The 13018-nt window shown below is 43.2% G+C and overlaps 1 protein-coding gene across 1 annotated transcript in view; it reads left to right on the plus strand.

Moving 5' to 3' along the window:
* Window positions 1-3442: 3442 nt before the first annotated feature.
* LOC140190571 (transcription factor GATA-4-like) overlaps window positions 3443-13018 on the plus strand; it is a 29981-nt gene continuing 20405 nt past the window's right edge. Inside the window, exon 1 of the mRNA XM_072247248.1 lies at window positions 3443-4277. Coding sequence (XP_072103349.1) covers window positions 3788-4277 — 490 coding nt within the window. The 5' untranslated portion in view covers window positions 3443-3787. The remainder of the gene's footprint in view (window positions 4278-13018) is intronic.

Consider the following 13018-nt stretch of genomic DNA (forward strand, 5'->3'; position numbering starts at 1 on the left):
GCTAACAATCATTCTCAAACAGCGTTAAGTTTGATGATTGTAATTAATGAGGTGAATGTGAAAAGAAGTTCACCTGACAATGCAGAATAAATGGAACAAGTGTTAAGCAGCCTTCACACCTATCTCCTGACACATTTTTATCGCGCATGGAAGGGGAGTGGTGTCCTGTTTAATGTGTCGCTTAAAATCAATGCCAAAACCAACACTTTTAACATAAAGAGGGTCAAACTGTGCCCCGTGACTAACTTCCAGTGGTTGAAAGGGGTGTTCCTTCAATATGTAAAAGTCTTCAGTGATTAGATTAAGAGATGCAAAAGGTCTAAATTGACTAAAGAATGATGTTAAAATCCACAGTAAACACATGTTTTTTCTCAGCACTTAAATACGGGGATTTAGTGAGGTAAAATGATATGTAATGTAATGGGGTTAATCTGTTCAAGGGCAGAAAGTATGTACATTAATGTTCAGGTATTTATATTTTCTCACCCAGGCCCCTGTCAGCTACGCACTTTCAAAACTGATACACATGAGCCCAACCTTTATAACAGTAAGAGAGATACGTCATATTCAGAGTTCAAATTTCAAAGTAAATTTATTATCAAAATACATATATGTCACCATATACAATCCTGAGATTCATTTTCCTGTGGGCATACTCAGCAAATCTATAGAATAATAATCATAACAGAGTCAATTAGAGGAACCAACTGGGCGTTCGACCTGTGTGCAAAAGACATCAGACTGTGCAAACACGAAAAGAAAGAAATAATGACAGTAAATAAGTAAGCAGTAAGTATTGAGAATGTGGGATTATCAGTGCTTGAAAGTGAGCCCATTGTTATGGGAACATTTCAGTGATGGGGGAAGGGAAAATATTCCCTTTGTTTCAAGAAGCAAAAGGGTAATAATTGTTCTTGAACCTGGTGCTGTGAGTCCTGAGACTCCTGTCCCTTCAGCAGCGAGAAGAGAGCATGTCCTGTGTAGTGGGATCCCTCGCGTTTCCTGCGACGACAGTCGTGGTGCAAAAAGTCAAAGACTACCTGATGCACAAAACCTTCCAGCATCTCAGTGTCAGACTTGGTAGTGCTCTGTCTTCGCGCGGAAGCAATGAACCCCAACCTGGTTCATTCCATGCGGGGCAAATACCTATAAACAGAAGTTCTTCTAACGCCAGCGCCATCAAATAAAGCGGTAAAGTCTAACAACAAGAAAGTCACACACATCAAAGTTGCTGGTGAACGCAGCAGGCCAGGCAGCTTCTCTAGGAAGAGGTACAGTCGACGTTTCGGGCCGAGACTCTTCGTCAGGACCACCAGCAACTTTTATGTGTGTTGCTTGAAATTCCAGCATCTGCAGATTTCCTCGTGTTTGCGTTACAAGAAGAAAGTAGGTGGGTAAGGTTGTGCCTGTCCGTGGTTGATAATATTATTGGGTAAATCGTTTTTTTTTATTAGAAAAGACATTCGTGGGATTTGATGTTAATGTATTTGGAGCTTTCAACAATGAGCAGTTTGTAGACCGTTTCCAAAGCACAGTCTAGATCAGCAGGTTAAATGTCAGTTTGGATTAATTCAAAGACTTAGTCCTATAACAAGCACCTCAGTTTGCCCCCCGTCTATCTGCCTTGTTCCGTAGATCCATTCAGCTGAAGGAAGATTTTCAGGCCACTGCAAGGGATCCCTTCGACCCAATGAGTTTGCACCCGCTGCGAGTTAGCACAAGGCGAAATTAATCACATTTCATACCCTGGTTTCAAGTTTGTCTTCCTTCCAACCATCTTTTAGGAATATCACTTCGTAAAAAAATAATTTCCTCACCTTTCTCCTCAAACCCATAATGATAACTAAATAACCGACTCAGTCAGGAAGCAACTTTTCCTCACGAGCAGTTTAAATTCTCGAAAATGTTTAAACAAATGCAATCCTTAAACCTCATCATAATATTTATTTTTTTCTCTCTCTCTCTTTCTCTGTGGCATTCGTCCCAAAATCTCACGCCTTCCTTCGACGACCATAACGTTCTATTCTTCAAATTGCCGCGATGAATCCGCGCTAAACGACCCGTGTGTCATTTGTCTCCTTTCTGTAACGATACCTAAAACTGTACGGAAATCTGGTGTGGCCTTGTATATATTTATGGTCATCTTTCCCTTAATGTAAAAGTAGAATTCTGCTTCGTTCTGGAGCCATCTCAGGGTGCTTTAGCTGGATTGCCTATCGGCGCGTTGGGGCAGGGGGTTATATTTCCTTAGTCTAGACCATTTACTGACTTTCCACAAAGTATAAGGTCCCAATTCTTATTTTTCAAGAGTTGCATGAGAGAGAAAAATATATACTAGGTGGACTCATGGCCACAGTTTACCTAGTCTGTTCCAAACCGAGATACAGTACGATTAGGGTATCGCTTTGGAATAACATCAGATGAACGGTTGTCAGTGCTGTTGGTTCGTATCGCTCCGGTGTAACATAGAATTCACTTGATACCAAAGAAAATTAAAATATGTTACAAGATCTGAGAATTTATTTTATTCGATTAAATTTTTCGTCGAAAGAGACTGAAGATCCCCAAGTAAAAGTATTTAAGTTGAGTAAGTGTCCATGTGTTACCATCAGTTTTATAATTTAAATAATGGCTTAATATTTTCAACATCACGACCGCCCGGCACAAATCTCTGCTGATTTTACTTTCATGAACTGTTAGCCCAGGTGGAAACCTCGAAGTCTGAACGTGCCGCCATGTTCCCAGGTCAGACACAACGCACTTGTCTCGTGTACTTGCATCTGCCCTGAATCTTCGGTCAAACTGGGTTATTTCTGTCGCTGCCGTTTTTGCCTCTGGGTGAATTATTGTCCGCTGTCATCACGCGTATTCCTGCGTAAATGAAAAGTTCATCAAGACCTCTTTTCAGATTTTGCATGGCATCAGAATATTTGAAGTTTAAATGTTCTCGCTCGCGTACTCTCTTAATCCGGTTACAGCCATGTAGAATAAAAATAACAGAAGACCGGTTATAGAAAGAATGGGAATCTTGAATCTACTAGCCAAAAAGAGCAATTAGAGAGTTAGCAGCAAATCAAAAGAAAATTTTACAGGTTGAATTGGGCACTCCTTTCTTGAAATCAAAATCCTTATTTGGATCATGTTATTATAACGACAAATAATAATATTTGCGAGCCTTTCGTCCTGCTAAACAGCCATATGCAGCGCCGATAAACGAGGTGGGTAAAGGCGCGCGTTCCCGCACCTGGAGAGCGGAATCTGCCGGGATTCCAGCCGGCTGCAGACCCGGGTAAACAGGGCAGAATAAAGACCGCCCCGGGAAGTTGAGTGAGGGCTGGGGCTGAAATAGTTAAATGGCAGATTGACAGCGAGATGCATTCACTGGGAGACGTTGGCAGGTGGGAGGGTCCTCCGAAATCCCCCATGATTTGACTTCCATTTCCTTTCCCTTTTTCCTTCGATCTTTGACCAGCTGATGAACTCTGCCTCTCGCTCTCTCACTCGCACCCTCTCTCAGTAGTTCTGTCAGTCAATCCCCTCCCTCGGCGGATGTCAGTGGTCTGGATCTACTCTCCTGCTTTGGGACGGACTCGGAACCGGCACCATTTGGCACCAACTGAGATCGCCAGGACTTTCCACTAAAGGACATCTATATTCAGTGAGAGGGGGTCGACGCTGTGCGTCCCTGAGACGGGTCCCGGTATCCCGGGACATCAGGCGGGTGGCACTGCTGAAGTTTCTCCCGGTGCGGGACGGCGCTCCCGTTGCCCGGTACCCTGCCCCGGAGATGTACCAGGGTTTGGCCAATCCCTCGCCGTACACGGCGCACCCTGACCCGGTCGGGGCTTTTCTGCACTCAGCCAGTTCCGCCGTCTACGTCCCAGGTACCAGGATGACCAGCGGGCTCTCGGGTTTTTCCTACCTGCAGGGCGGCTCCCCCCAGCAAGGCAGCCCGGTGTCGCCGCACCCATCTTGGGCTCAGACGCAGGCTCAGGCGGCGAGTAGCGAGCCTTCGTGCAGTCGCAACCATGGTTCCTACTCTTCCAGCCCGCCCATCTCCAGCGGAACCCCCGCCTTCGGCAGCCCTCTGTCCATCTCCTCGGCCGCCGCCGCCGCTGCCGCCGTGCGGGACCAGGTCAGCATTAGCTGGACCCTCAGTGGCTCTTTCCCCAATCACTACCCACAGTACCTGAGTTCAGAGGCGGCTACTGCCTGGAGTTCGGCTCCCATGGACAATGCTGCCTTCAGTTTCCTCCCGGGTCGCAGGCACGGCGAAGGTAAGGCTGGAACTGGGTGTTTGTGGATTGGGGAATGTGGGGAAAATGCTCCAAAACAAAAGAGCAACGCGAAGGGGCTGGGGCTGCATGAACCCATTTATTGTTCGCCAGAATAACTGTTCAGGATCTTTCCCTTGTTCTGTCCGCCGGCTGGCCACGACTACAATTCATTTGTTACTTCCTAAGCAAAGTAGAGTTCCAACGAATCTTGTTATTCGTAGGTTTAGGTACGGAAGAAAATCAAGACACGTATTTCTAATGCTTAATGTTGGCATTTTAATTTGCGTTAGCTGCAATCTACAATTTAGAAACGTTAAAAGCGATTGTTATAATTAAAGTGTTGATGCTATCTACAGCTTTATAAACATCACAGGTTTCACCGTGAGGGTTCCTGATCGGACTAAAATTGATCATTCTGATAACTTTAAAGAAACTGTCAATGTAACTGTACTTAGTTTCTCCGTTTCATTAATGGAAAGATGTTAAGGACGAACTGTGTCATTCTCGCCTACTTTTGAAAGCGACAGATTATATGACGTGGCCAACTAATTTTGTAATTTTTTTCAGGCGTTTTCGTAATCTGTGTTTTCACAGATTGTGTTCAAACCGTGATGTCAATTAACTGGAGTAGATTAGGACGGAGCACAAATTGTGCTTTGAATCCAATCGAAGGGGGTTGATTGTACCTCAGTTGCTGAGGAAGCGCAACTGAGGCCTTGTAGAAGTTTGTAGCGATTCTATGCCTGGTTTAAGCAGAACGTACACATTGGAACCTGAGATTAAGAGAGAGACAGCCGAGTCCGCTTTTTTAAAATAAATTCGCAATTCAATAATTAAAATGAGGATTTAAAAACATGGAAGTTAACGAACAAGTCGCCGGGCTTCAATTATTAGGCCGTCTGTGCGGAGCAGAATCATATCCCCGGGAAAAAGAGAAACAAAACGTTTCTGACGCGGTGAAGTTACGTTAGTTTAGGTTCCAAACCTTATTTTGTTGTGTGTGTCTTAAATGTTATGTAGCTCTGCTACTCCGATTACGGTTTGTGCCTATTGACGTTAAAGTGATCAAACTGTTAGGGGAACTGATCAGTTTGCCACAGAGCCCGGTTGGAGATTGGCAGCGTTGCTAGGGTAAAGCTTCCAGTAACTTAAAGGTAATCGAGCGGCGACTTTACAGTCAAACCCTTACTATGGTGAATGTTGTCCACTTTGCCCCCTTATGAGTTACAAGCTCATTGAGTGGGTAGTGCTATCCCTCAGATTTAGAACATGCTGGGAAAGGGATCGGGTAACAACAAGAAGCCCGCAAACCAATAACTGGAATTCTGTATCCAGAATTCCCTTAATACTTGATAAAGTATATATTTTCTTAAGGACCAATGCCACATATTCCAAGTAAACAGAGCACTTTCCCTACAATTCCTCCCTGATTCCTTGATTTGCACTTTAAGGGTCGGTAGCAATGGCTGGCCGCAGTGTTTATTTTCGTAGAATTGCGTTTAAGTTTTCATATTCTTCGAGTGAGGTCTGTAATTAACTTTTCAATGTAGTCCGTTGTGACGGTCCAGTTCTGATGTAAAACGCCTTTATTGTACATCGTGCATAATAGCAGAAAGTGCAGGAGTGAGTGAGGTTGGGAATGGGATAGGTGCTGGGCCCATTGAAAAACATAACACTGTTGACGATATTAAAATATATTTTACCAAAGCACGTCAGGTTTGCGACTTTCCTGAGACTTTCGTTCTCCAACTCCCCGGAAATGCGGTAAGAGAGAATCTGTGTATGCGCATTTTGAGATATTATGCAACCATATTCTTCAGCCATCTTGTAAGGTATAGATAATTTTAAAAAATCGAAAGAGTGAAGAGTGAAGAAAATTCGCGTCCAACATCCAATCTTACACTTTTTTTTTCCGTGTTAGACGAACCAGTAGAACGTAGAGATCCAGAAGTCCTGTAACTACTAAATGTCAAAAAAAGTTCATATATATCCGTCTACTGCTTCGGTCTGTAAGCAGGCAACGGAAAGTAAGGGTGATTTTCCTGAACGTTTTACTCATTCTGTTCAGTCTCTGCAGGCCGTTTTGGAACGGCGTTGCTGCTTAGTTTAAGGGGAGTCGATTTCCTTTGTAGCTACAGAATGATATAGCTGTGAGTGGGAGAGTTACCGGAAAAGGTGTTTGGCAGGAGCGGTACATGTTTTGTATCAGGAAGGGAATCATGGAAAGTTCTGTTTTTTTTAGCTGAACTTAAAAGATTTCGATTGTTGAAATATAAATCTTTACTGAATGTTGTTTTTTAAAAAAAAAACAGGGCCTATAGGCAGTGCCTTCGCGTTCAGAGCTCCGGCCCACACAGCAGTGATTGAAATACATGGTCATTTTTTCTCTTAGATATTTCTTAAATGGCCAGACCTACCTATCACATACAAATAAAGTAAGCTGCTGTTTTTCAAACAGAATTTTCAAAAGATTAATTAGTTTAGTTTGCATAGAACGGTGCCATATTGTGTGATACGTGTAAGTATGGCGGTTCGCGAATTGGGCTTGAGAACCTTTCTTGAATTAATCGATAAATAATGGTCGACTTGTTGCTGAATATTCTCTTTATAAAAATGCCCAGACCGCAATTCGCTCCCATTAAAACCTTTGACTTAAAACCACGTCCTTGCAGAAATCAACTGTACCTTCGTCTGTAGTTAGAATTGGTCAGAAAATTAAAACACCACTGGTAATAGACCATGCAGGGAATTGTTTGTGTGTAGGTTCGAAATCTCACAAATTTTAGCATGTGTAGGTACACAGGGCTCTCTGTCCATTGCAAAATCAGCCAGGCCCTAACAGATAAGATTTGATCCCGCGGTAATATCCCCGAAAGGAGTGAGGCCTCCGTCGTCAGATTTGACCATGGGCATTGCTTCCTAGTTGACTATCTACGCACACCTGAGCAGTACGATATGGGGAGCAAGCTGTTAATCCCAAAATAATGCCAATGATAATCGTCGCCCAGTTCTAATTTGTGATCTTTTTTCCCTGTCTCATGTGAAGGCGAGCCTCGTGCCTTCTGTAAAATAAAACCTAACCCTAGGAGGGTGCAAATTGATTCCTGCACCACTCCCTACCCCAAATTATCGCTGGTTAATTTAGGGTTCAAGGCCCGGTGAAACGATAGTGTGAAAGCAAAGGGCAGGAGCACTACAAAATGATCAAAGCCAGTTGAGAAACGATTATATTAATTGCCTTTCCAAAGACATAATTAATATAGTTATTTCTAAGATCAAATCATATTTTTGAGACACAGCAGGCGAGCTCAGTCGATTGCGATGCGACGACTACTTGCGGCGCGAGGGAGGGAAAAGCTTCAAGACTGCATAAAGCTGCTGTGATCAGTGTTTTGTGTCGTATTGTAGAACACTGCGGGACATTCTGAGCGGATAATGTCTCGGGACGGTTGACACACTTCCTTTATTACACACTTTGGGAGGGAAAGGCAGGTGAGGGGCGAGGGGAGGTCGCTGTTGTGCGAAATGGAGCACCTTGCGTGTTTAGAGGTAGAGCCGGGTATGTATGAGCCCGCTTTTTCCCTCACCGGTCCACAGCCAGCCATCCCTTAACCCTCCGTCCTCTTTGTGACGCTATTACGGACCTAGAGGTCCGAAGAGAGATCATTTGGGAAATGACTGAAGACTGGATGCGAGGGTGCAGTTGGGCCGGGGGATGAAGAACGTCACTACCCCAACCCACCTCTTCCAGATATTAATTGATTCTGTTTCTATTCCGCTAATATGGCGATATACAATTCGGAATGGAAAGGACTGCCGATTCTTTTATAAAGATGGACCCTTTGGGATATTCAATCGGACAAGCATCAGGTGGAATTACCTTACCAATTTCCATTGCGGGCGAATCGGGAATTGATTTATTCTGCAATCTAGCTACCAACGTGCCTTCCTGATTTTAATGCAGGATGGTTGGTAATTAAATCCAGTAATGCAAAATTGTAAAATACAGAGCATTCTAGTACCTGGGCTTACGACAGGTGTTACTGTCCAACATGTTCCGGAACTTACCGTCGAGATCCCTCGCGATCAATCACTTAAGGCCACGTATCAATTTTACATTTTGCGAGCTTCCCCATCATGGGAGAATATGCCCAAAGTCAATTATTATTTGCATTTCTTTCGGAATAAAAATGCATCCTTTTTCTCCCCTGCTGAATTTCAGTAAGACTTCGTGGTCTTGGTAAACTCCCGCTGCCAACAACTGTAAGGAAAGAGATAATATGGGGGCTCTGGCAGCGACCATGGAGGGAGAAACTGTTAAAAGTTTCAGGTCCGAGACCCTTCGTCAGCACTGATTTTGCTTTTCGCCAATATAGATTGGGCACGTTGAGGTTTGTCGGTGTTTAAATTCATCTGAAGCTGTTGCTAATAATTTAGATATTGCAGGAATTGAGAATTGTTTCGGGCCCGCCGATAATTCGGCGCCCAGGGAAGTCTGATTGTGTAAACATTTCCGCCCTTTCACCGGTCCGGGCGCAGCGGCGATGGGAGACAGTAGCACCCTCCGGACAGAATCACCTCTAGTATGAGCAAAGCAGACGGAGCGATGAACGGTTCTCCTTCCCTGGGAGATTCGCCTTCTGTGGAATTCGGATAGAGACTTATTTCTTTTAAACTACACCCAGCGCCTCGGCAGTGCACAGATACACGAAGGACTGCATAGAGATTGACAGTGTGGCCAGGTTTATAATGAGGACAAAAATGTTATTATAGATCAAAACGAACAATTTCTTGCCATCACTCAATGGATAGCAGGGGGCCGATTCATCAACTCCGTTTTGAGCTGGAAAGTCAATGGAAATTACACGAGATTGGGAACAGTCCTTAACAGTCCAGTAAACTGCTTTTAATAATGCCCTTGGGAAGAATAATTCATTCATTAAGCGAAGTGGATGAGGGATTAGGAGCGACTGGGAAGGGAGGAGATATAAACTGGATAAATAACGGAAGCTAAGGGGGAATTTGCAGTGGGGTGGATATAGATGAACCGCCGGCGACTGTCTGTTTAACTTGCACTTGAGACTCAAAATCACTTTCGCACTTCTGCTCCTGTCCTCTCCGTAATTTGCGTCACAAATGTCGCCCACAAACTCACAGCTGCCAAGATATTGAAGTCAATCCGAGGATTTATTGAAAGCCGGAATTATGTATCGCGGGCACTTAAAATTTTGAGAAAGCTGCAGTATTTCAGACGTAATTAAGATTGCTTTTCCGATAGTCTGGAATTACACGCCGACTCCGCCAACAGCACAGAAGCACTGGTTCCGTTTTAACAACGTAAATGCAATGCCTCTTAAAGAATAATTCATTAAACCCGTGTCTTTTTTTTCACAAAGCACAGACGTAATTAAAGTTTAAGGCAAAAAGTAATTTTCTTTCCAATCATTTTGCTTAGAGATAACCGCGGCCTGGACACGTTGGGAGAGGTCAAAATCACAGCTCGCAATCGAAGCAGAACTTGAAAACACCTCCTAAAGTTCTCCTCAGTAGTTCTGTCTTGAACCAATCCAGGTCCTCTGTATTATTTTCATTTCATAAATATAATGAACACGTTTTTTTTTAAATTAACAGCTGACTACTGCTTTATTTGACCCCCAACGCCCATCCATATTCTGGCCAAGGTCTACCGCTGCTCGCCAATTAACACATTTTCCCCGTCTCTGCTACAAACGACAGACGTGTTGGTCCGGCAGGCCGGTCTTCCTTAATGATGTAATTTTACAATTTTATCTCTTTAAAATCCAGCTCATCTGACGTGATTATTTTTACAGCTTCTCAAGCTGAATATTAAATATCGCAGACACCGGCTGCTTTGCTTCATTAGAAGCACAGAAAACACTTTTGTTCAGGCGCATGGAAATAACTTGACGAGCGTTAGGCAGTAAATTAAAGGACCAAATATAAGGGACTGTTGGTTTCTGGAGGATAGGGTCGCATTAGCACGCTGTTCCATATCTCCGCCGTTTCTTTCATCAGATTATACATGTACATGCCCCCAGATCTTTTGACCGCCCTCCCCCAACTTTTGACCCTTGTTGATTCATTTTGTCAGATAGACGAGGCATGTACATTGCGTACCACTGGACGAAGAAAATGTGATCTCCGTTCACTTTTCCAACTGAAGTTCAAAGTAAATTTATTATCAACGCCATGTAAAACCCTGAGATTCACTTCCTAGCGGGCGTGCTCAGTAAATCCAAGAGCCGTAATAGAATCAATGAAAGACCGCACCGAACAGGACGGACAAACAACCAATGTGCAAAAAAAAGCAAGAAACTGTGCAAATACAAAAGGAAAAAAATGATAATAAGAAATAAATAAGCAATAAATATCGAGAGCAGGAGATGAAGCCCTTGAACATGAGCTCATAGGTTGTGAGAACAGTTCAGTGATGTGTCGGGTGAAGTTCTCCCCACTGGTTCAAGAGCCTGGTGACTGGGGGGGGGGGGGTAATAACTTGGTGAGGTTGCTGACGTGGCAAAATCCAAATCTAATCCCTGTCCCTTAGGGGGGCAATATGGACAGAAGTGAATTAAGAAAGAGGATTAATTTTTATTGAAATCTTTCCCCTACATCAAGCTCTGAACACAGAGATTCGCTAATATTATGTGAGTTATGTGAACAATAAATCGCTGATGGAGATGAATTCACGTCAAAGATAAATGAGCGGACGAATTGTTTTTACAACACCCGGTCGGAAATACGCTGACCGGCTCCTGGAGAAGTATTCTCACCTTGGTTAAGTGACGGAGTGAGGGTGGGGGAAAGTACACGAATAAGTGAGGAATACCTGGCAACTGATCTACAACTAAATCAGGTCTTCGATTGAAATAAGGGTCTGACTGGTGCTCGAATACTGTGAACTGGGTGCTTGCGATCGGTGTTTAGAGAAAATTGAGTGCAACCTAATATTGAAATGGGCGCAGATTAAGATCTTATCCACCAGTCCCCATCTGTAAATCCAGATAAAGATTGGTAAAGTTACCGACACAGCCAAAATGATTGTACAAGTTACTTTAGTAACGTGGTGACATCTTTACAGAAGACCGTCAGTTATTTCTTTTATCTGTTGTACATGAAAGTTATACTGAAATTCGGTGCAAACAGTGATTTCATCAATCATTCCACTTCAACCAAGCCGAGGTGAATGAACTGCAACCAACGGGCAATTGTGCGATTTGTACTTGAATTTCACCTGAATTGCTCATACGATGGTGGGGGGGGGGGGAGAGGGGGGAAGAAGTATTTAGTCTGGGCTAGTTACGTAGCAAGATGTTTTAATCTTTTTATCTCCGAAACCAGAGAATCAGAATCAGGTTTAATATCACCAGATAATGTCGTGAAATTTGCGGTCTTTGCAGCAGCAGTGACATGCAATACCGAATAATAGATTGTAAAAACTGAATTACAGTAAATATATATACCGTTTATTAAATTAAATCAGTAGTGCAATTTTTTTAAAAAAGTAATGATATAGCGTTCATAGGGTCACAGTCCATTCTGAAATCGGATGGCGGAGGGGAAGAAGCTATCCTGAATCGTTGAGTGTGTGGAAGGAGATACGCACCCCCTTCCTGATGGAAGCAACCATTAAAAATGCTATAATGAACTTAATTGTGCGAAGAAATTTATTTTCAGTCGGTAGCAACCGATATATGATACATTATTCACACGGTCAGTGAGGTTCATTATAACCGTTTTAATCCGTTTTCAACTAAATGTAGTCTCAGACTACGACTGATATTCAAAGAAGGGTCAGAGGTGATAACGTAGAACCGTACTCGAACTGGATTTGTTGTTTTGGACTGCCGTTGGGGGCAGATGAGCGGCCTTATTATTTGTAACGCGTTATATCTGAGCTGGGAGTTATTGATAATTAACTAGAGGCACTCAAAGTAACTAACCGGTTCCAACCATCAACGTTTTCTTGAACATTGGAAGAGTACGGCCCCGTACAATCCATGGGCGAGCAAGTGGCCGTAGTTCACATCACGATGGCTTTTCCACGTTTTCCCCACTTGGACTTGAAAGCATCTCTTTCTACCCAGTGCTGTGCTTAATATAATAAATATTTCGCCTCCTGGACAAAATCGTACCGAATTTAAGCGAATTGGAATCTAAAGTCTCTCACTGCTTGCTGAATTGATTGACCTGTGATTATTTTTAAAAAAGCGGCGAACACTATAACGAACTGTGTACTACCGATAGAAGAAAAGAAATGACAGAAGTCAAATGACCTTCAGGTCAACATTAAGGTACAACTTAGCACTAAAACCAAGCCGAGTAAGATTCTCTGGACGAATTACAGCTTGTCTAAAATTTTAAAACATGGGCCAAATTTAATGTTGGCATTCGGGCAGCTGGGACTGGACACTACGATAATTGCACTGAGCTTGATTCCATTCCAAGGAGCAGGTCTGAAACAGTGACCTGAAGCACAGTCTCAGTTTGACCAATTATTGTCTCCGGTGCAAAACAAACAATGCTTTGCAATCATTATTACTAAAAGGAAAATCCATTTTCAGGGTTTACCTTAAATACTTAAATACATATCCTTCCAACTAATAAATCTTGGACGCAATTTCTAACCCGATGCCCAATAGCGGTCGTCGAAATTACAGAATTATACAACACCACTGCACAGAAAGAGGCCCTTCAGCCCGTCTAGTCCATGCCAAAAC

The sequence above is a fragment of the Mobula birostris genome, chromosome 30, assembly GCF_030028105.1.
Source record: "Mobula birostris isolate sMobBir1 chromosome 30, sMobBir1.hap1, whole genome shotgun sequence".
NCBI classification, from domain to species: domain Eukaryota; kingdom Metazoa; phylum Chordata; class Chondrichthyes; order Myliobatiformes; family Myliobatidae; genus Mobula; species Mobula birostris.